Source organism: Planococcus citri, chromosome 5 (genome assembly GCF_950023065.1).
Source record: "Planococcus citri chromosome 5, ihPlaCitr1.1, whole genome shotgun sequence".
Taxonomy (NCBI): Eukaryota; Metazoa; Arthropoda; class Insecta; order Hemiptera; family Pseudococcidae; genus Planococcus; species Planococcus citri.
Genome location: NC_088681.1, coordinates 27,702,117 through 27,726,991, shown reverse-complemented (window position 1 = coordinate 27,726,991; position 24,875 = coordinate 27,702,117). Strand labels below are relative to the sequence as shown.

Below are 24,875 nucleotides of genomic sequence, written 5' to 3'. Positions count from 1 at the left end.
AAAATATGTATGTAGACTAAAATTTTGAGACTCCGCACTCTCCATGGAAGTTTGTATGCTTCCTGTATTCCCTCCCCCCCCCCAATTTCTAAATCACAGCTCTGAAATTTGGCAATGCTTTTGAAAATTACAAAAAAGAAGAAACTTTAGAGGCTAGAAAAGTTCAAAAAAGTTACAAGACCTGAGAAAAACATTTTAAAATGGAACAAAGTTCATAAAAAAGCTAATGTAAAAAAAGACGTTTTGGCAATTACTGGCAAAAGATTGTGCCTGCGATCCCACACCCTCCGATAGAGTCACTGGACCTTGGGAAACCAGACAGGCTCACCTCACAGATAACCTCGAGAGGTCAGTCAGACAAGTAGATGAACTTGAGAGGCTGGACAGATAGGTCAGTGACCTTAAGAAGTCAACCAAGCAGACAGACGACCTTGGCAAGCCATACTGGTAGGTCGATGACCTTAAGCGGTCAGACAGGAAGACAGTGGACCTTGAAAGGCTGGACAGATAGGCCAAGCCAGTGACTTTAAGAGCCCAGAAACATAAGTTAATGACCTAAAGAGGACAAACAGACGACCTTGGATAGCTGAGAAAACGGGTCAATGACCTTAGGAGGTCAGACAGGTACTCAGATAACCCTGAGAGGCTAGACTGACAGGTTACTGACCTGGTAATGCCTGACAGGCAAAGAGACGATCTTGAGAGGCCAACAGATTGGTCAATGACCTTAAGAGGACAGACAAATCCGGCAGACGACCTTGGGAAGCCAGACAGATGGGTCAATGGCCTTAAGAGGTCAAACAGGTATAGACGGACGACCTTACAAAGTGAGCCTTAGAGGCAACTTTTGGAACAAAAAGTGAGACTTTTGGTATGAAAATGATGCGTTTTGACAAAATTATTTTATTAAAAAATAAAACAAACACTGAACGAAAAATTGTGGTTCGAAAAAAATCGTATTTTATTTATAACATTTACAGAGGTCATTCCACTTTACATTTTGCCAATACAAACGTCAGCGTACGAATGAACTGAAGTTCAACGATCTTAAAATCGTATTTTCAAATTTAAAATCTGCATAATAAACGAGAGTGCGATGTCATTTTATCGACTACGTTGTCGAATAAAAAATAATAATATTTACGCAACGTTTGCAATTTTTGAGAAAGAACGAAGCAACAATTTTTAGCAATTTTTGGCCAGATACAACACTTTTTGGAAATTTTAAGCGATGATGTTATGTACTCGTATTTTTTTTTTTTTTTTTCAATTTCAATAAGTAGGTAAGTGCCTACTGCCTATTTTGTAATTAAAAGCTACTTTTTATAAGTAACTATAGTAACCGAGTTAAGCCCTGAACTCAACTCCTGGAAATTTTTGGCAAATACGTTTTAAACTGCTCTCAATTACCTTTAGAACGTTGCAAATTGATTTTTTCCAAATTGCAGTAATTCAGAGCAGTTGGACCTCTAAGTTGTGCATTACGACAAGAAATTTAACTTGTCGGTAAGTACACCCCATCCCACCACCTTCAAGGGGGTGAGGGGCCGATGATGACCATTTTTTTCGTGCATCCTATAAGAAACTCACTGTAAATTTCGAAAAAAATCAGATGTTCTATAGTTAGTCAACTTTCATAATACATACATCCATCGATACAATTATCTTCTGACTAACTTTTTATTTCAATCATAACTTATTTAATTGATTGAAAATCAACCATTAAAATTCAGAAACTAAAATCTGTAGAATTTTCATTGAATTAAAATTTGCAATTTTCAATCACTTTCGTAAAACCCCCTAATCAAATTCTCTTCTAACAATTGATATAAATTCTTCGTTCTACAAAAAAAAATAATAATAAAAACTGACCACGACTAAAATTATTATATCAGTTTATTGCTGCAAATGTCATAATCATCCACACAGAGACAACATTTACATTGACATCACAAAAGAAGGCACAATATTTTGCTTATAACAATAATAACTAATAATAGAAAAAGAAAAAAAATAGCTCGAAAATACTGTATTAGCTGATGCGTTCTACGCTTTATATAAACATAGGCTACATGATTGTCACAAACATTTGTTCAGTAAACACGATACGACGATCATTTAAAAAGTAAAAAATTAGAAAAAAATGATTTAAAAATTTTGCGATTAAAAAATAATTTAATGAAAGTTACTGCGCAGATCGTATTTTAACAAAAAACACAATTCGAACACATAAAATATTAAGTACCTCTTTCGTTCCTATCGAAGTATTTCTTTTACGTACTAAAATATTAAAAACGAAAAAAAATGCGTAATTAAAATTAGGTAATTATCGAAAAATTATTAGCACCTTATAACCCAGATTGTTATTTAATAGTTTTAATACGAGCGTCTACTTTGCCTTCCCACAAAGGCAATTCACGATGATCATCAGTAATTTCTTCTTGGACGGCACCCAAATCTTCGCAAGGTGTTATGAAGAAATATCTAAACAAATTCAAACACATTTCGTCAGTAAACGAATAAAAACTTCGGTATTGTAGACTAAATAATCACGATTGTTTACCTGTAACTGCCTTTTTTCGGCATAAACTCTTTGAATTGTTTCAACGTTATACGACTACCGGGTACTTTTACTCGGTAGGGTAATGATTCGTCGCTGAAGTTGTAAACGACGGTCGTGACAGCAGAATCATCGGCTCTCTGCTGCATATTCTCCATCCTGTTCTTCGAGTATCCCGTAACAGATTGCCCTGGGTGGGGGTTCTCAGACCTGAAACCAAACCGAAATTTTTAATTCGAAATTCGAGTCTTGATAAAAGAACACACTTTAGAGTTTTCAGAATAGAAATTATGATTTTACCAAGATGGAGATTTTAATTTCTGCCTCATTTCATTACGAAGCTTGCGTCTACGCTCCTCCTCCGCCTGAGCGTACGAATCAATGGAATGGATAGAATTCATCGAAACGGAAGGTATATCGTTTATAAAGCTGTGACGATCTGAAACAATGGAATTAAAATTTGGTCAAATTTTAATCATTATATTACATCGAGTCGTTCGAGTTTGAAATCAACGTACCCCTGTAACTCATCATGTTGAAGTTATATTGTTTATAACGAACGTCTCCTTCGCTGAGATGATTCATTCTGTATTTTTCTGCTTCACTGGCATGGTTCATTCTATACTTGTTTCCTTCGCTGACGTGGCTTCTGCATTTATCTCTTCTTTCGTGCATTCTGTACGAAAAGATGAAACAAGAATTAGTAAATCGATACAAAAGGTCAGACTTCATGTTCAGAATTGAACAGGGAAACATTCGCAGTGAGAAAATAATTTCCCCGGAGCAAGACTTGATGGAATTTTCCAAAACTTCAACTTACTTCTCATTATACTGGATGTATTCTTCTTCAGACATCATTCCAGTACCGCTATCAGCGAGAGTTTGTCTACTGGCCCAAGTTTCGCTCACCTTGCGAGGCTGATATCGTTCGGACGAAACGTGATCCGAATCTCGTCTAGTTTCGTCACTATAATAACCGGTACCGAAACCAGAATCCGAAGAAAACATAGAATACACGTCCTAAAAAAATATCAGCGAATTAATAATCGAGAAACAAGGAGTAAACGGTGAGGGATTTTTCACTCGATTGCTTACTTTAGTCCTTCGTCGCACAGGTCCAGTTCCGTTGTACGGATGAGGGACCGTGTAAGGATCTTTAAACATAACAGGATTCTTGGCCAGGTTAAATTTCTTGCTTTCTGAGTATTTATGAAGGTCATAATTACTAGAAGCATTATTTTCATCGTCTGGCAGCACTCTATCGATATGTTGATCTAATAAACGAAATAAATCGTTAGTATGCCATTTCTGAATTCAACTATGAATAAAAACGAAACATTCCAAGTACCTAAAATATCTTCGTAATTATTATCTTCAACTTTCTCTGAGATTACACGCGCTAATACATCCCTTAGAGGGGGAATCTCATCAGGTTGGCTTCTGTATACTTTGGTCTATGGAAAAATACACACAACAATAAGCGAAACTCCAATACGTATAAAAAAATGATCAAAGGAATATGCATACTTTATCTTCTTCTTCGTTTTTAACCTTCTCTAATCTTTGCATCAAAACTTTGTAGAATGTTTCCGGTTCCGGTGGCTTAGCGTGTTCCAAAAGAGCGGCATCGATTACTCTACCGGCTGGCTTACTTTGGCAGTGAGTGCTACGACGCTGCTCGAAGAAATGCTTCTTGCAATCGTGATTGCTACGAGAGCTCGATTTACTTCTACAAAACCGATATTCGAGGTGAATAAACATTCGAAGAAAAACTCGCATTAATTACGAAAAAATAATCAACTCACCTTTGAAGTTTCTCCGCTTGATAAGTAAGAAAATTCGGATACATTTCGGTTTTCATTTTTTCTTCTATATCGCGACAAATATCGTGGAAAATATTCGCCGATAAAGGCTCACCGCGTTTATTTTCTTCGAAATGGGCCACGACCACGTCACGTTGGCACTTTTCAATATCAAATACGTTTTTGGAAATGAACGTTCTGTTTCAAAAAACACCCATTATTAATGAAAGTTGATCACACGATACAAAGATCGAATGAATCACACTTACTGATAAATAACTTTGAGTAGAACTTCTTTCTCACTCTGCTCTTTTGATTCAGATACACCTTTGCATGCGAACAGGAACCTCAGCATTTGGAAATGGTTCATATTTGATTTTTCCAAAAACCTTTGAAAAGCTTTTAGACCGCTTTTGCTGTTCAACAGCGATGGCAAGTTGTTAAACCATTTCGAATACGATGACGATTTCAAAGTATCATCTTCAGAAATCGATTCGCCGCAGCAGCTTGATCCTTCGGGTTCGTATCCAAAAGGCGCTGCTTCCAGTTCTGCAAATAATTAACATGAGTATTCCAGCTTCGAAAGAAAATCCTACGCAGTAAGAAATCAAACCGTACCAGGATCATGAGGCAGTTTATTCAGCACGAACGGATATTCCGAATCAGATGTTGGAGTCGAAGACGTCATTTTTAAACTGACAATAAATTACAATTAGGATAACAGTCGCATAACATCGTACTCAACCAACACTATAAGAAAGAACAAGAAACCAACAATGTTAACATAATAAAAAAGAATTTGGTATAACTTTGCCAATATTGCACTAATTTTATTCTCGAAACGACTAAGAAGGAAACATCACGAAGCACAGCACCATTTCACGACTAACACTAGCTTCTCTATACGAACAAGAAGTGATTTTTGCTTTCTCTAAAACGCATCCCTCCCGAGGTCGAAAATAAACTACCGACAAAACATTTCAAAACGTCGAATGTCATTTTTATAGCATGCTTTTAGTATCCCGGAGACCAAAACAAAAGAACGGACGGGACAGTTTTCGCATTGTTTAGCTCGAGCGACTCCTACAAAGGTCGGCGTTTTTTATTGACTAGACCATCGACGTGAAACTTTTTTGTATTGACCAATGCCGCAAAACTCCCTCGACCACGAATTCTACGAACGTGACCGAAAAGAATGAAAAGAAAAAAACCAAACCTACGTTTCAATACAAAAAGAAAACAAACAATTGCTGCTAAAACGGTCTACTTTGAAACTGTTTTCCTGGAATTTCATTTAAGGCAAAAAAAAAACGGTTCAAGTTGTAAATTCGTCTTGCTAAAGATTATAGGTAGGTAATTCCAGGATGACCTATGTTGTATGTTCACTTTGATTGATTATTTCGCAGACTGCGAGATTATTTGGACAGGTTTACGACGATAATGATGCAGTTTACTTTTTTTTTGGTCGAGGTTACGAACGAGGGTGTTTGGATGCTGTTGTGTTATAACCCACAGGTCACGATTCATTTCATTCGACATGCATCTCTGTAATAAGAATAAAATATTTTGGTAAACTGAGTTTTATACTTACTCGTGATTAGTTTTATTAGATTAGATTCTGGTTAGATTTCATCGAAGACCATAGCGCAGATCGAAGATTTGATTTTCTTGATTTTAATGAGAGCAACTGGGCGAGATTGAAGAGAAATATTTACACCACCATGACGATAACAACACTGAATCACTAAACTTAAACTATTAATAGTTAGTGAAACTAACTGTAATTAGAATAAAGCTCATTGACATGATTAAAAGTAAAATTAAGAACGAAAGAGAGAAAATTCACAACAGGTAAAAATCAATGGCGAACATTACGTTTATGTACACAAAATACGAAAATAAACACAAGCAACGTTGCCATCTCGAACACATTCCTCCAGTTTCGTAAATCATGATACTTTGAAAATGAAAGAAAAACGATTTTATAGAGATATTTTGCGGTGAAAATTATATTCTACAGTGGTCAGCAATTGGAATATTTAATTTAAAAACAAGTAGATGATTTACGATTAAAATTTTAGGAGATTCTTATTAAAAATTTGGAAGTCTTATGTGCAATAGGAAGCATGTTCGGAATTGGGTGCTCAAATGAAACACTGCTTTGATGACGTAACACCGTAACAATTTTTCAAAAATTACGAAAAATTAATTACAATAATTATTAAAATTAAAAAATTGGTTGAATTTTATATTAATTGCCAATTAATATTTTGATTTTTGACAAGATGATCTTGAAATTGATCATACAATACCTACAGATTTCACATTTTGATTTTTGTATCACACATTATCACATTAATGATGACAAGCTGCCAGTGTCATTTTCGAATTTTCTCCTCTCGTCAAATTTTTTGTCCATTTTTACAACGATTCTCTACGTTTTTGATTTCCTTCTAGGATTAGTACATAGTATAAAAATAATTTCAAAATTGAATTCAATCTTGCTTTGGGAACTTGGGAAGAGAATTTTTGTAGTGATTTCAATCATCAATAATTTTCAATTATGTTTTCATCATTCCTATCTTCCTTTGTGCTATATGATGTGCAACCACAATGCCTTCAGAAGAGAAAAAATGGCAAAAAATTTAAAGCAAAGGAGAAACTACGATACATTTTCTACCTAACAATATATGTACTGTATTACCCATTTATTTCATTTTATAATTTAAAGGCTCTTTTTCAAGAGTTCGGAAACTTCTAAACTAAATGCATCTGTATAAGCTGGGTAACCACACTGAAGAAAAAAAAAGTAAATCTAAAATGATTTCATCCGATCCGTAAGAAGAAAAAAAAGGGCAGATAATGAGAAAGTGACTGCTACCTATATCTTACCAACTAACCATTGAGATCATTTCTAAATAAAAGTAAACTTTCTTCTTGGAAAATGTTGTCCATTATTCCATTTCTCGAAATCCCAGTGACAGTAATGGCATTTGAAACCATTCGAAGTCAAGTTGATAAATTGATTTTCTAACTATTGTTACCGTTGAACGTTGAACTGAACAGTAAAAACGAGTGGCGTCGTCCATTTCTTATGCAAAATGCCTTATAATTTACATTCATGTTACGAGCGACGAGTGAGTATTTTTTTCAAGTAGGTAAGGTTCCGATGGACCTACCACCAGTTGCCATTCATTCAATATTATTAATTCTGCATCGCTTCCGGAAAATTTATTCTGAATCATCATGGGAAAAATTTGTTTAGAATCATCGCGAAAAATTTATTTGAAATCGATTTCTACCAAAAAAAAGTAAAAATCAATTCAAGATTAGCCCGAAAAAAAAATGCTGGGAACTTCTCGAGGTGTTCACTTTCGATTTAAACGGGATCACGATTTTCGGAAAAAGCAAATGACTATAGGGCATGGTCTGAAAACACCATAACCGAAATCTTACCTGCCCAGGTTGATTTTTCGATTTGTGGCGAATTTTTAAAAATCCAAGTCTGACAAATTCGGGCGATTTATGATTTTTTTTTAAAATAAGGAATATTTATTTAGTAAAAATTAATCCTGAAACTGATATCAACCCTTCTAATCCAAATTTCACAAGTTCGAGTCATTCTGGAGATTTCAACGCGATTTTCCATCTCTCCTGCAGAATTTTGAAATGGTCCCAGAATTATAAAAAACAGTGAAATTCGGATTCAGAGGGCTGCTTTTAGTCTAGAAACAGCAGTTCGTTCAAATTTTAAAAATTCATTCGGATTTTCACACCTTCTGGAGAAATTTTAAAATTCTGGAGGAATCGAAAATCTCGCTGGAGGCTTCAGAATGATGAAAAATAATGACATTAATGACATTCAGAGTTAGGGCATTGGTTTTAGACAAGATGCAGCTATTCGTGCAAATTGCAAAAATTTCCCTACGAATAGGAAAATTTTGAAAATTTGAAATTTTGGTTGGGAGGTTTTAGGATATTATATGTTCTTTATCACTTAGTAGTATCATTTAAATCAATGTGGGTCATTTCAATGAGTTCCATCTCTAGGATTCAGATTTGTCATCCTAGACTCCACAGTCCACATTGTCTAACTCTTTTGCTAAAAATCAAGTTTTTGAGCCCCCTTTTTTTTGGTTTAATTTTGCTCAAATTTGAATTGGGTTCAAACTTAATAAATTTTTGAATCCATGTTTGACACCGAGTTGCTTACAATCAGTGGTACGTTACACGAAGCATCCTATTCGAACGCTCAGTTGTGTGAGTAGAATTGTCTGTGTATAAATTGAAGGGGCAAACATGCATAAGGCAAGAAATTTACCATTTTTCCAGTAGAACATTAAACTCTCAAGTCTCGAGCACTTGTAAGAAATTCATTTCCAATATTTGATCAGGAGTAGGTATTATTTCTGCTTTGAGATTATATTACCCATAAATAGTGACACCAATATTTTTGGAGCATCATTGGTGATTTCAGTATTCACCCATAGGCAATATCCCATTTTTTTAAAAATTCCTTTAAAATTACCCCGACATGAAGAATAAAAACACTAACGAAATACTTTTCATTTTATTAATACAGTATTTACATAAATGAGAATCACTGAAAATTGTTTTTAACATAGTAATTTACATTGTTATAATACCTATTAAACTTATGTTATTATGTGCAGCGTTAGCTTATCTATGTTGGAAAACGCGAAGAAAAAATTTACGCGAGAGCAACGTGTGATCAAATAAGTACGAAAGCCATGATTTTCCACAAAACATCTGCACACAAATCATTTTTTCACGTTGTAAAAATTTTCATAAAAATGTACTTCTCAAAATCCCGAGTTTTAAATACATACTGACTATTCGTACACATTTTTTTTTTTTTACATCAATAACTCTTTCTTCAATCTTCATAGACGGTACCGAAGATATCGTATGATCTTATACATGAACTTTTTGGTAGGTATTTTATTTATGTCTTTCTTCTGTTATACATATCTCTAAGATAAATAAAAAGAAAAAAAAATTATTTTTATGAGATCAGAAAGTAATAAAATCTATCAATTAAAATAAAAATATACCAATGTTAAATTTTAATACTGCGACTCGTTCGTGCTCATTGCTGAGGCAAAACTTCACAAAGTTCTTATGGTAAACTGTGTTTTAAACTGATTTTCAACTCGACGGATGTGAACAATTAATTGAGTGCAGTATTAAAATTTATGTACTGGCCGTTGGGTACGTTAAACTGCGACCTGTTTTATGCCGCCATATACTTGCAAAGTATATTTTATATAAGTACGATGTAATTTTAACACGCTTAAAAATTACTATAGGAAACTTATGATAAGACAGTTCGCGTTTTGAGAAAAAAATCCTTCTTTGTTTATTTTTATAAACTTACACCGATCGAGCTTTTTTCTTATTTAATTAAAATAGTTCATTTCTAATTCTCTATAGGCAATAAATGGAACCAGATCATTCAATATGGTATTTGGAAACATATTTTAACGTACAGATGAGTATATAAAAATGTACTTTACCATTCGTATAATAATTTAGAATTTTTATTGTTATTGTTTCAATTTTGATAGTTGAAAATGCATCCTTGCAAAATGTAGTTCGGTTGATAAAAATATGTATTCTAATGGGATCCTCTACGTAGGTACTTACATTACTCAAATAGGTATTACATACTACAAAGTACGTACATTCGCATTTGGGGGTTATTTTTTACTCGTACTTATTATTGGAACACGAAATGATAATAATACAATTCAAACTGGGGCCACTTTCAACGTCACAGAAAAAATTCCTAGTAAAGAATGAGCAATGGTAAAATTCAACTTACAATTTCAATTTAATGAAATGGCAAACGTACGAGAAATTGAATGGAAGGTTAATTTGTCGTTCAATCAAGATATAACCGGACGATTTTTTTCTCTTCAATTTATTAGCGCGATGATTAAACTATTTTAATTTTTTTTTTTTTACGATTTGACACGATGACAGGGCATACTCGAGCAAGTCGATTTATTGACGGGGTTTTGCCAATTTATTACAGATATATATATCTTTACACATAATTATCAATTTTCCCTAATGATGGTAATTTTTTTGAGGTTTTTATCGATAATGATTGGTTTTTGGAATATTTCGAATCATTATTTTACCAAATATCACAGGCGGGTTGATTGAATATTATTTATCAAATACACTTATTTATTAAAATACAATATTAAATTACAAGATTTTATTTAATATTGCAATGAGATCATAACACCTCCTTAAAGGATGAATTTCCTTAGCACTACAATATAAAACTTGATGGTAGGGATATTGAACAGATGGGTTTTTAAATAAATAAGTATCAAGAAACTATTTCTGTATAATATACTTTGACCTTTCGTTTGATTTCAGTTTTGGGATAGATAAGGTAAAGAGCCCAAATGTGACCACCACTCTAGAGCCAAGAGCCAAGGTAGAGATCGAAAGAGTATGCAAAAATACATCACCAACCAAAATTTCGATTTTTGGTAAATTTAAAGAAATCGAAATTCTATCACGTTGATCTAGAAAGCTGAAATTCGGTATGTACCCTCTTTTCGACTCTCCGAATTTAATAAAAATGGATTCGGACCGTTTTGAGCAGTTCTGGAGCCTCCAGAAAATTTTTGAATGTTTTTTGAAACCTCCAACAATTTTTTGGAAACTTTGGTTCCTCTAAAAATGTCATAAAATTTATCGAAATGAACTTTAATACATATGAACGTAGCATCTATCTAAAAAAAAAAACCTTAAGGTGGCCACATTTGAGCGCTTTACTTTAATTCGATAAAACCAAACGAGAGTCAAAATTGGTCAATTTGTAGCAGTACGATAAAAATGGAATCACAATTGCAAATAATATCGTCAAACTACTACCGTCATTGAAAAACGATCTCAAAATAAAAAATAATCTCGACCAACGATAGATAAATCAACGTTCAACTACTGTTAAATAATTACAATCATACTGAGATCAATTCTTGAGATTCAATTACGAAAAAAAAAAGCATGGGTAAATTAATCATTATCGAATCGCATATGCATAAGAGAAAAATGAATAAATAAAAATCATACACAATTTACCTCGATATCAAATAATTCTAAGAATCAATAACGCGTACTCGTACTCGATCGACTCTGCGTCGCTCTGCAGCATGCACGTGGCGTATGAACAGAGCAAGGGGAAAAAAACACGTCGATACATACACACACAATACACACACGCTACGACTTAAAGAAAAAAAAAAAGAAAAATTATAAAACAACACAAATAAAAACTACCTTGAAATAGAGGTATACACTCGTCATCGAGTCAGAATGGCACTAAAAAAAAAAAATTCCTCTCAAAACCCAAACTGTCTTCAGTTAACTCATATAACTTGTTCTTGCAGATTTTTACTTAATAATAAATTATTATGAGGTCCGGAGAAATGTCTGATTAGCTCTTGTAGAGTATCAAAGCTCATCTGACAGAAACAACAGTTGAACTGGTTCGAATCACTATCGCCGCTCGATATAACATTACGATGCACCGAGCATAAATGCTTAAGCAGGTGAGCTTTCTGCTTGAACATAGCTACACAAAGTCGACAAGCGAATGGTTTTTCGCCCGTGTGAACCCTGAGGTGAGTTTTCAGGTTCCAGCTCATGCCGAACTGTTTGCCGCAATATGAGCAACGGTATTCTCTGCTCGAACCGCCTGATGAACTTTGTTTACCGGTATCGTTTTCTGGTGGCGTGTCATCGGCTTCTGATCTGCTTGGTGGACTTTTATCAGTACCTGAAATGTACACGTCGTTTTAGTAAGGATGTTTTTTTCTCAGAAGGTAGTTCGTAGATGCACAAGATGTTATTATAAATGCAAGAAATCGATTGAGCGTGATGACAATGATTTCAATTGTGGAAATTTTGAAATAAAAGCAGGGGGTTGAAAGGTTCAAAGGTCTCTGAGAGATAGGTAGAAGTACCACCTGAAATCATTGTCATCGCACTTCAAAAAAAGCACAGTAAAAAAGGACAATTTCTTGTTCAGCTTCAAGGTTTTTTACACTTTTTTTTTTTTTTTTTTTTTTTTAAATTAAAATACAGTAGGACTTTTTTGTATTTTTTCCTCACATAAGCCAAATTAATTTTGATCCAGATTTTGAGTAAACGGACAGCAGACAAAAAAAAGAAAAAAAAAAGTTTTTTTTTTCATCACACAAAACTATTAATTGTTTAGAGTGGTCCCTGATTTGTTGAATTTTGACGAGAATTGCAAGTTTCAAATTTTTCAAAAAATGCCAATGGCATACCTCGTATTTTTCGAGATCTTAATAATAAACAATCAAAGCTACAAACACACACAGGGATAGGAAAATATAATTAAAAATACCGTAATAATTAGGTCTAAAACCTCCATAGGGGATATGGAATGGATAATTATTCATGCCTGGAATACCTATACCTAAATACCCAAATTAAATTAAAAATTAGGTAGGTAAATAATTAACACTAAGTCACCAAAATACCAAAATTAAATAACAAAATTAAAATCACGTTGTGATTTTGTATTTCATTATTAATTTTGTAACTTAATGAAACCACTTAAAATGTAATTTGAATGTGATTTGACTTTACGTGTAAATAAAACTTGCTAATCGAAGTTTTTTTAACAAAATTGGATGCAGGTACAAGTAAATGTGTACCCCAAGGCCCAAAAAGTTGGCAACTTTACTATGCGATTGATAGTAAATGACAGAAAAAAATCGAAATTTAATTCCATTTATCCTAAGAAAAAATTAATATTCTGGATACAAATACAGGCTATGCCAAAAATGAGGGAGAACTTGAATTTTGGTGCAATGGAGCTCACAATTATTTTTCAAAAAAATTATGGAAAAAACGCATAAGAATGTTAATATAATCGTAATTTTTGGGATAGATAGAATTTGAAAAAAAAAATTCAAAACAAGGAAAAATTTTTAAATGATAAGTAATTCAAACTTTCGATTAGGTAACCTTTTAACGATTTCAAACATCCACATTAACCTACGTCATGAAATTTTCAACGCACAAGTTGAACAAGTTGCCGATGATTTTAAATTTTAGGCACAGTTATACAAGTAACGCGAGCAAAATACGAGCAATACCAAAATATTTGTACAAGGAAGGCATGAAATTTGGTTGGAACGAGAATAACGAGATGAGAAAAATCAAAAGAAGATCCAAAATACAACAAAAGACCAAATTTCAGAAAATGAATTCCAATTTATATTTTTGACCTATTTTTGAAAATTTTATCCCATTGCCGTAAAAAGCTGAAATTTGATCACCAAATCACCCATAACCCTTTCAAAAGGGCGTTAAATTTCAGGTTAAAATTCTCCATTTTGGCAGTTCTCATCTGATTTTTTTCAAACTGACAGGAGTGTAAGACACCACCAAGGGTTATTCATGGAATTTTTTTGGAATTTTTTCAAGCATATCTTCTGTCTGAAACGCGAATTTTTAGTTTTTCAACCGCATTTTGGGTAACTTGCTTCAGAAGTCCAATAACTCAAAATATATATATTGTGTATCTCACTTAGATGTACAATTTAAAATTTTTTCAGAATTTTTTAAAGAAGTGGAAGATTTTTAAAAATACAAAAAACAGATTTTTTCATGGTTTTTCTCGCCTAAATGGGTCAATTTTGGCCAAGAAAATTTTTTCTCGCAATATGTCATACAAGACGTCCAACTACACCATCAATCGAAATTCAAAACAATTTGGTCAACTTCTTCTGTTTTATAATATTAAAAAAAAAAAAAAAAAAATGATTCCCGCCATTTTGAGAACCCCTGAACCATCTTTCCTGTGATCCATCTGGCCAAAATTCATCTATAGACTAATATCAACTCAAAATACATCATATATATCAATTTCAGAGAAATTGAAAATCTTTAATTTTTCTACCTGTGAGGAGTGATTTTTTCCCAATTGAAAAAATCTGACTGACAAAAATGAGAAAAAAAAATCGGAAGCTTCAAATGTCCCCAAAATTCAATAATAATATACCTATTTCGAGTTGATATTAGTCTATAGATGAATTTTGGCCTGGTGGGTTATTCGGAAGCTGGTTCAGGGGTTCCAAAAATGGCGAGAATCAATTTTTTTATTTTAAAAAAATATATAAAACACATAAGCAGTTGACAAATTTGGTCACTTTGGTTTACTTGGCTCAAAAAAATCATATTTCATGGAAAAGTTCAAAATTAATCTCTGACCTGTTTTTTTTTGAATTTTTTTAATGTTCAAAAATTCGCCAAAAATCCAAAACTGAACTTTAGCTCTTAAAATTTTGGTTACAAGAACTTTAGAACACGATTTTTCAATCTAGCTTGGTTCCGTTCAAATCGAAGAGAGGTTAATCGATTTTTATTTTTATTTACATATTGGAACACATGAATAGGGAAGTATACTTTTGGAATTGGGTTTCTTACCACCCCCCTCGCCCCTAATCAAGTGCATATGTTTTAAATTTCATTGAAAACGTTTCTCTCTAAGAGAACTTTCAATTTTTCAATCCACAAAATCAGACGAAAGCTTACTTTGACAATTATCCAAGAAATAAGAAAATTGACCAAATTCTTTCAAAAAGCCTTAGAATGTACCCACCCAGCTTTTGATGAAAATGATTTCACCAAAATTTGGTAGGTACAAATACTTCTAAATTTCGAGTCCAATTTTGCGAATAATTTTTTCCAACTTCTCAGTTCTACATAATATTAAACTTGAAAAACAAATTAAAAAGTACCAGATAAAGCTGCATTTTCTGTTTTAACAAAAGGTAGCATGGTTTGAGGCGGTGCGGTCCAATGGGGCCACGGACTATCTCTATTATTAGCATCAATATGGTAAGGACTGGACTCAGGCGAGCCGGCAGGCGCGGCGGTCAAACGGTCTTCGCTGGGCGGTCTATACTTGACCACTAATTCTTCGACGGAATTCAACAGGTGCGGCACGTGGTGAGTATGTGAAGGTGAAGGTGGCGTATGCGATGATCTATCCGTTAAATATGGAGCTGTTGAGGTGTTCATTGGGTGAAAATACCTGTAATAAGAAATCCGCATCGGGTAATTAATACATACGTTAAGCGCATTATGTACCTATTATTTTATAACAGTCTAACACTGACTAAGCAGGGCATAGGTCATACACATCGACCTTGCCATACACACGACTATGATCTTACCTATGATGAATATACGATATCTCGTCTATATAAGATGGCGAAAAGGGATTCTGCGATGGTGAATTATGGAAACCCGGTCTACGTTTCCGGTGCGGGGTAACAACGTAATTATCCGGCATATTTTGCTGATGTATTAAATCCTCGGGTATTTTATTATCTTCATCGGCATCTGGACTAATATGAGAATAATAATCTAACTCCGAAGAACTCCTCTTCAAACTAATATGCCAATTACTGCGATCTTGCAGATGACTAAGAGCAAAATGGGATTTCTCTTTAACAAACGTGTCGCTAGATTCGGGCGAACTTTTTCTACGCGCTTTTCTGTGTACATCTGCGAACTGTGTCAAAAAAAAATTCAAAATATAAAAATTAACCCCAATGTGGTAGGTTCTATACAATACTACACAAAACAGTGTTAAATTATATACAAAAAAAAAAGGGTAGCACCCTATCGGGAAACATCAACACCCTATATTTCCGCAATTCGACAAATGTTTTTTTTCTTTTCTACGAAACTTCAACTTTGTCGCGACTCGCGACAATTGATTAATCGCCGTGAAAAAAAGCAGGAAAAAATAACGAACACGTTGCGATAAAATTACCACTTTCCTCGTATCTATAAACCGTTTTGCGTATTTCAATTCGCGAAACGCTGAGTAAAATCTTTAATTACTCGTACATCGTGCCTCGGTGAATTCTTCCATCATTTTTACACCGAATTGAGCAACGTGACGAATAAGATATTATTGTGTCGACGACGCCGAGTAATGAATAACAATCGTTAAAGCAAAGCTCGTGTGTCTTAACCTATCCCCCTGTCTCTTACACTCGTTCTCTTCCTTGGAATAATCATAACTTGCAGAAATGAATGTTGCATTGTACAGGGTAGCCCGAAAAACAGCGCGAAAAAAGTGTTTGAATTTGAAAATAAGTCCTCTGCGAACAAGGAAACTTTTTGAACTGGCATTCTTTGATTTGAACTAAATTAAGCTATAACGAAGAAACATGTTAGCATTGTTAGCTTTCTCAATTCCACATCACTAAATTTTAAAGTCCTGAGATTAATTTTTGGAATTTTGGTAAATTTTTTGAAATTTAAAAAAAAAAGAAATTAAGAGCAATTTTAAAACTTTTTCATGAAAATATCAATCTTTTTGAACTGGGTGAACCAATGTGAATATTCCTTTCAGTTCAACTTTCACACATCAAGAACAGGACTGGTACTCAGTTTTTCCCTCAAAAAAGTAACTTTAGTAATCAAAAAAATTATTGACTAAATAAGTGACAAAACAAGGGCAAAAAAATTTTTAGTTAAGAAAAAAACATCAAAAAAACCAGAACTTTTTCTTTTAAATAAAAATCTAAAAATGAAACTCGATAGAAATTTGTACAATTAGAATAAGCAGAACATAAAAACGAGATTTTTTTAGCAAAAGACAGGGCTTCTTTTCTTGGTACTTTTGGCAAAAAAACAAAAGTTTTGAGCAACTTTGCTAAAAAAGTGAGGGTTTTTTGGAATTATAAGCAAAAAAAGATACATACCTTATGTACTTTTGAAGATTTGTGGCCAAAAAGCGAGATTTTTGAGAATTTTTTATGAAAAAAAGAAAAGATAAAAAGCAAGGATTTTTGTTAAGAAGAATTTGGCAATTACAGACTGGCAACAAGTGAAATTTTTTTCGCAATTTTTATGAGAAAAAGTGAAAAAGCGAGGGGTGTTTGGTCAACATTTTTTCAAAAAACAGGAATACTTTTTGGCAATTACTGACAAAAAAGTGATACTTTTTCACAATTTTTCTCAACAAAGCAATACTTTTTTCTGCTCATATTGCTGGCAATTTTTGACAATAATAGCGAGAATTTTGGGCATTTTTTGAAAAAAATTAGACATTTAGGAATTTTTTGCAAAAAAACGCGTTTTTTAGCAATTTTTAGCGAAAAGTGTGGAATTGAGGATTTTTGGTAACTTAAAAAAAGGCGGTATTTGTTACTACTTTTGTAAAATAGCAAGACTTTGACAATTTTTGAAAATTAAAAAAAAAACAAAATCAAGTACGTAATTAAAATTTTAAAAAAAACAGCTTTAGTAACTTGAATTTTCAAAGAAGATATAAAAGGAGTGATTTTTTCTGCAAAATGTCGTCTGAGGGTGTCTACAAGATCACCCAACTCGGAAACAATCTTAATTTCACATCTTTGAAGCCTTCAACAAGTCTTCTCAGAAATTACAAAATTGGTCAAAAAATTGATTTTTGAAAAACCACGCCTAGAATTCTGCAGTAAGCACTTAAAACGGCTTAAGGAGTTTCAAATAAGCACCGGCCACAGTTGTACACCCTAAAGTCTGAAAAGCGATTTGAAATTTCTGGAGGAATTTGAAAACTTGCTGGAGGCTTCAAAAAGCTCCCAAGGGTTAAAGTTCATTGTTGGTCATTCCAAGATGCTTGGAATTTTTTGGAAAAAATTGAAAAATTGCTGGAAGCTCCAGAGTGGCCCAAAACTAGTAAATGTTGATTGTGGGAGTTGTTAAAGTAAAGAAATTATTCACATTGGTTCATTTTGTTCAAAAATTCATATTTGATGAAAATATTTAAAAATCGAATTTGGGTCCTGAAATTTTGCTTACCGAGGATTTTAGGACATGGTCTTTCAATCAAGCTTGGTTTCGTTCAAATCGAAGAGTGCCAGTTCAAAAATTCCATAGTAAGCATTGAAAATCTATTTGCTCAAATTCAAGTTCGAATATTCTCAAGCATAAGAAAATAATTACCCTCTTCCCCTTGCTACTTTCTGAATAAAAATTCAAATCCAGAGTCGAAAAATTTTCACGTAGAAAATTCCCACAAAGTTCATGTTAAAAAGCAGTGTTACCAATAATTGATTAAATAAACTCAGAATTCTAAAAAATGCTGAAAAATTTTTGAACAGACAATGAGATGCAAGAATTTTACAGAAAAGTTTTTCAATTTATGAAAGGTCCTCAGCTCCCTTCCCCCTCAAAACCGTGTCCTCAATGTTTGAGAGTGTTCTGGACACACAAATAGAGTTGCTATTCAAATAAGAAGAAGTCTCTTTTCTTTTACCGACCTATAGTTGACCTGTTTTTCTAGGTCAACTATAGGTCGGTAAAAGAAAAGAGACTTCTTCTTATTTGAATTATCTCACCGGCCTAAAAGTAATTTCCTTGCAGGTTGCCTACCTGTACTTAGTAGAGTTGCTATTTAAACCTGAAGCAAAATTTAATTGTGTATTTTTATTCACTCCAAATCATAAATTGAAGGACGACGAATTGAATTTTAGATGAAAAACGTGAGATTTTTGAGCCAAATTAGGTACTTTTTTGATTTCCAGCGCCATTTTGTCAAGTGTACAACTTTTTCAAGTTGCCATTTTTATCTACTCAAGGAGAGCTGATGGCATAAGTATAGACTTTGTAGCATCTTTTAACGAATGGAGAGCGTATTTTGTCTTTCCTTTTTTAAGAAAAGATTAGTGTACAGATCGCCCAGTATGAGAATCAGGAACCCATTTTCAATTACTCGTAGATACGAGTACAAAATCCATATCTTAGCAACAATTTTATTGAAAAATTGCAGACGTAGGTAGTTGCCTAAGTACACGTTGACATCATCGTCATTCCTTAAACCTAAAACCTTAAAAATTTAATACTTCTGCAAACACACACGTCTACTTCTTTAAGTACGAGACATGCGTGGAAAATTTTTTTCCTCGATATTATTTACCTATACTTTGCCTAAATATAGTATAAATAATGGCACACGTAGCAATGAGTCGATTTCTCGAAACGACCATATGTGTTATGTATACTCGCGATCCGACGTCGCGAACGGTATGGCAAAGCAAATAGTTTCTGGTGCATATTCATATAAATATTGCGAGTAATGTAAATTCAGTCCGGTACGTGAATTTACAGAACCCCCGGTGCACCTCCCCTACACTATTTCAAGTCGTTAAAGTGATTGATTTCTAAATTTCTGTCGGGTTTTACGCGTTTAGTCTTCTTATATTTATTCTAAGTCTGACACAAGTGTGTGCGAGTACAAGTGTACGAAAAACGGAATATCGTACCTTATAGGTACCTAGGTACCTTAAACTTGTACCTGCGTCGAAAAATTACGCAGATGTGCGAGTATTTTAGAATTTTTTCAAGACGGTTACGTAGGCATGATACTATGTGGAAATGTAAGTTCCATTTTGCATAGCGTGTGGAATTGATTTTTCAATATGTTTTTGAGTCTTGAAGGAGGTTTTAGGAATTATTTTGACGGGATGTCTAGACTTGAGATGTAGAAGATCTTTCTGGGATAGTTTTTCTGCATCTTACTGAGTATGCGAGATCTTAAACTCCAAAATACCCACAAGAATAAATTTTAATTCAATTTTTAATTACTGAATCATTTTTGAGTCAAACTTTCCCTCTCCCCGTAGGAGAGTCTCTGTTCAGTTTGAGGTCAAAATGAGTCTACAAATGAATTTCCTGTCTCCAAAACCGCCTATAAGTAATCTACAATTTTATAAAAAAATTAGAAAATTCTAGTAATTCGTTCATTTTTTACTCTGATTTAATTTCATTTGAAGTCGAATCAGATCATTTGTTTTAATCAGATCAATAAAAAAAAATATTCAACCAAATTGGGATCTTTCATTCCATACCCTAATTTCAGCACGTTGAGTCGATTCCATTCATAGGATCTAAGATGATGTCACAATGGTGATAAAACGTACAAAAATTACAAAAACATATTTTAGAAAGTTTGAACATTTAACCCCCCTCTACCTGCTCCTCTCAAGTCAGTCTAAGGTCCTTCGTATCCCAAATGCAATCTGAGTATTTACATTGATTTTTATTTCAAAAAATCTCTAATTCGGCAAATTTTAATAATTTCAAAAAAAAATTGGAATGCACGAGCTTTTCAAATGGGTCCCATGGGATCAAAATTATTTTTCGTGGCTTGTTTCTCATTCATAGGATCTGAGAAGTCAGCGTGATGATGAAACGTACAAAAATTACAAAAATACTCATTTTTGAAACGTTTGGGGAATTTAACCCCCTCGTCTCCCACTCTTGAGTTCGTCCGGGTCCTTCGTATTCCAAATACAAATTGAGTATTTATCTACTTTGATTTTTCAGCCAAAAAATTCTCGAATTCGGCGAATCTTCATAATTGAAAAAAATTTGAGTCACATGACCCCACCCCCTTCCTTCACAAATGGGTGTCGTGGGGTCAAAATGACACCCACCAATTTCAGCTTTTCAGACCATAATTTAATAAAATGTAGAATTTTTGCAGTAGCACCTGAATTTTGGCTGGTGATGTGATTTTGAGTGCTTCAAAAATTTCAAAGCCAGTTTGGATATCTCTTTTAGTAAAAAGTACCTGCTGATTGAATTTTTTACATTTTCAGAAAAATTTTAAAATAATTCATTATACTTTTTCTTTAAATTTCCATTTAAACGTTGCACTATTAATTTCTTTAATAGTTCTGGGAACAATTTTTATAGAAGACATCGTGATATTGAATGCACTTTTGCATGGTTCTCGTTTTTCAAATTGACCTTCAGCCCTATAACATCGATTTTTTTTTTTTTGAATAAATCGTAAATCATTTGCAATTTTCTCTCTCGATCGTCTGCGAAATTTAGTAATAAAAAATAAAATTTTATTAGTCCGAATTGGAAATTGGAAATAGTAACCCAAGGAGAAATAATGGTTTATTGGCAAAGGGCTGTACTTATGTACATATTTGATACACCAGCAGGCATATTTGATCGTAAATAAAATTCCGAGCCCCGTTTAAATTTATATTTTCCAATTAATTATTACGTAACGTGAAAATTTTTAATTAAACACGTTGCAAGTGCATGTAAATCGTGTTCCATGCTCGATGAAATGAAGCTGAGACGTACTACGATCTGGTATATTTTTGGGTACATCGACGAAAACAACTCGGGAATTCGAGGGTCATTGGTTGAATTTACTGTATCTCTCATGGATATATGTACGAATATGATAGGGTTACCCGTATATTATGGCATATAGAATAGACTTAGGTAATCACGTGAAACTAGATTGGTATTGGAAAAAAACTACGCATTTTGTACGTGTCAGCCAGTGAAGAGTGAGTCAAAGGGGAGGGTAGGGAAACGTAGGTAAAAAAAAAAATTCATCAACGAGAGATGTTTCCTGTATAACGTAAATTTTTCAAAGCAGCGTGGATTTGCGTAGACGTAACGACACGCAGCAGGCATATGTATTTTTACATTGAGGAAGGTCAAGATAAACTTCTCCTTTTTCAAAATCCAAATAATAAGCGAAATTGGCGTTGTTAATAATCGGTTTTAGCGGAGCGGAGCGGTTCGGTTTACCATACGCGTATTTATATATATTCTGGTACTACAGAGAACCGATGTGATTGGTAATCAACGTGGAAAAAAGTGGTATTTTCATTATGCGGTTAGCATAGCGACCTTGAATGCTTCTCTTCCTGATTTTTTTCACTGTGTGCGTTTAGTCATGGCTAGTGCTTTTTTTTACGCATTTCAAGGTAAATCGTTTCGGTTATGTAATTTATCTGGTCTTTCACTAATTTTCGATGCGTAGTTGAGTGAAAAAAATCATGAATAGGGTCGGATTCCACAGATCCAACCGCCATCAACCGGCAGCGGCAGTGGCCTAGGTGAAGAATACATAATGGAAAGCCGACTCGACTGTGTCAAAATTACGACGGAATTGTTATACCTGTGTTTGTTTTTTTTTTTTCTCTCATCTTATTATAATTGATACCTTGGCAGCGATGTTTTTACATCGGATGGAAATTTCGTAATGATCGGGTTGCAGGGAAATAGTAGGTCGAGAGGTTTGAAAATTTTTTTCATACAGCTCGAGCTCGAGGCTGAGAGGAATGGTATTTACAAAATTAGTAGTTCATTGTCATATAGGTGGGTTACGAGAGCACTTTATGCGTTTTTTCAACTTTTTTTTTACCCAAAATTATCGTCGTTATTTTGAGAAAAATTTAATTACTTTTAATTAAGGTTTACGATTCGACGAATTTTTTCGTTCTATTTTTTCATTATGACGAATTTTTTTTTTCGTCACGTGTGTTTAAGGTTATTGTTATTTTTGTTCGTTTTTTTTCTTGTGTAGGTAATTTTTTATAGGAATTTTGTGAATTGGCGAGATGACCACTGTTATAGAATTGGAAAATTTTAAAGAGTTGAGTAAATTTGGAAATTTTACCTCCTCCACCTCCCCCTGTCAATCTCAAAAAATTCTCAGACTTTTCATTATTGCTTACAATTCTGAACTCACACTCTCCGATTTGAATGAAAACCAAGCTAGATCAAAAGAGCATGTTCTAAAACTACCATGAACAACATTTCATAAGCTAAAGTTCATTTTTGGACTTTTAGCGAATTTTTTAAAATTAAAAAAACTCAAAAAAACAGCTTAATGATGATTTTCAAACTTCTTCATGAAATAATTCCTTCAATTCAACTCTCACACATCAACAATCAGTAGTTTAGGGCTATTCTGGAGCCTCCAGCAACTTTTTAAATTTTCACCAGCAAATTTAAAATTGTTCTGGTGGGGCAAAAAATGAACTTTAACACCTTCAACTTGCAAAGTTTGATTTTTTTCACTTTTTCTGGAATTCACAAATTGGTCAAAAAAAAATTGTTCACCTAAAATTTCTGGAATTTGGTCGAGCGAGTGCTCAAAAACTCAAAAAACACCAACCAAAATTATAGGTGCTGATGTTGATTTTTGGCCTTTTCACAGCGATTTGAAATTTCTAGTAGTTGTTGATGTGGGTTGAAAAGTTCAAAAGTGAATTTTATTAGACCAATTTATACTTATAAATTCCAGAAAATTGAAAAAAATTCTCTAACGTGGGTCTACATGATCACCCAACCTGAAAACAACCTATTTGACTTTTTTTTTGAGCCTCCAGTGAGTTTTCAAATACATCCAGAAATTTTAAATCGCTGAAAAATGAATTTTGAAACTTACTTAAAGGCCACTCATTTTTCAAAAAAAAAATCATTGTTCCTGTAGGCGTAAAAAAAGTGAAATTTAGGTTTTACAACATTTTTGACATCTCGAGCAGATTGGGAATCGTTTCAAACCGTTCTGAAGCCTGCAAAGAATTTCTGGATTTTCCAGGTTTCTAAAAAACATTGAAGAGAATGAAAGTTCAAGAGCACAATGGTTCGAAACCATCATCAATCAACTCATGGGGATCGAAAATAAAGTACAAACTGAATTTCAGAAATTTAAGACAATTTGATGAAATTTCGATTTTTTTAATGAAAATTGGGACAAATTAAAATTTTTAAAAATTCGCCAAAAATAAGAAAATGGATTTCAGCACCTGAAATTTTTACTATAGTGATGTATTTTGAAGTCATGTTTCGCTTTCCCTTTGTCTGGACTGGGATGGATCATTAAAAATGGTTTTTAAATTCATCAGCCAGCACATAAACCCATAACTAGTTCCTTAATTGACGATTTGTAATGTACCTACTTTGGCAACACTGATGGATCTATCAAACAATGAGAGGGGGTGGGAACTGCTTCAATTTTTTTCATCATCATTACTCATAGCTTCTAGTTTCTGGTAGACTGACACTGACAATTTGATACGAGAAAGTGTGTACAAATACAATCTTCTTTGTTCTTCTTTTACCATAGCCTTGAGGCGGTATTATTACGAATTCTAACCTATCAATTCTCCGTATATACCGAAGAGTACTCGACCTTGAATTTTTTTTTTCGCTCGATTCCGCGTGTTTAATAAGAAATGATGATCACATCTAATTACACAATAAGGTTTTTTTTGCTCTTTCTTTACGAAATACTGCACATTTTGAAATGTACTCGTAAGAACACGTATCTAGTTTTTTTTTCTATTTATCGTATTTTATTTTTAGCGTTTGTTACGTAGGTAGGTATACACAGAGATATGAGTTTTTATTGGAGATTTTCAAGGTGTGTAATGGAAGAATGAGCACGATTTCATAGAGAGGATTAGTAACTATTTGTAGGATTTCTCCGATTTTTTTTTTTTTGTAATTGTTGATCTAAGAGTACAAAATCAATATGAGCAATGGATGATTTCAATTTACGTCGAGAGGAAATTTTTTGTTGAGTACCTACTGAACTTGGATTTTCAAAATTTCAGTATTTTCAGACATTTTTGTAGAATTTCGGATTTTGAGTGACTGAT

The 24,875-nt window shown here is 33.5% G+C and overlaps 2 protein-coding genes across 3 annotated transcripts in view; both read right to left on the bottom strand.

The window, feature by feature from the left end:
• Window positions 1-1,878: 1,878 nt before the first annotated feature.
• LOC135848873 (axin-2-like) lies at window positions 1,879-6,235 on the bottom strand. The gene is made up of 12 exons (XM_065368946.1): window positions 5,954-6,235; window positions 4,981-5,112; window positions 4,632-4,911; window positions 4,366-4,560; window positions 4,088-4,289; window positions 3,909-4,014; window positions 3,656-3,834; window positions 3,381-3,580; window positions 3,079-3,236; window positions 2,861-2,999; window positions 2,564-2,770; window positions 1,879-2,484 (listed from the first exon to the last, which is right to left on the bottom strand). Exons 2-12 carry the CDS (start codon window positions 5,048-5,050, stop codon window positions 2,364-2,366), a joined length of 1,857 nt encoding a protein of 618 aa, XP_065225018.1. The 5' UTR covers window positions 5,051-5,112; window positions 5,954-6,235; the 3' UTR covers window positions 1,879-2,363.
• Window positions 6,236-8,913: 2,678 nt separating this feature from the next.
• ken (ken and barbie) overlaps window positions 8,914-24,875 on the bottom strand; it is a 36,895-nt gene continuing 20,933 nt past the window's right edge. For both annotated transcript variants that reach the window (XM_065368947.1, XM_065368948.1), the window contains exons 4-6: window positions 15,621-15,961; window positions 15,183-15,478; window positions 8,914-12,184 (exon numbers count right to left, since the gene is read on the bottom strand). In XM_065368947.1, the coding sequence (XP_065225019.1) occupies window positions 11,775-12,184; window positions 15,183-15,478; window positions 15,621-15,961 (1,047 nt within the window). In that variant the 3' untranslated portion in view covers window positions 8,914-11,774. The remainder of the gene's footprint in view (window positions 12,185-15,182; window positions 15,479-15,620; window positions 15,962-24,875) is intronic.

Coding starts and splice junctions, on each gene's coding strand:
- LOC135848873 (XM_065368946.1), bottom strand. CDS start 5,050: ATGACGTCTTCGACTCCAACATCTGATTCGGAATATCCGTTCGTGCTG. Junction 3,000..3,078: donor CAACATGATGAGTTACAGGG/GTACGTTGATTT, acceptor CCATTGTTTCAG/ATCGTCACAGCTTTATAAAC. Junction 2,485..2,563: donor CCGAAAAAAGGCAGTTACAG/GTAAACAATCGT, acceptor GAATTTGTTTAG/ATATTTCTTCATAACACCTT.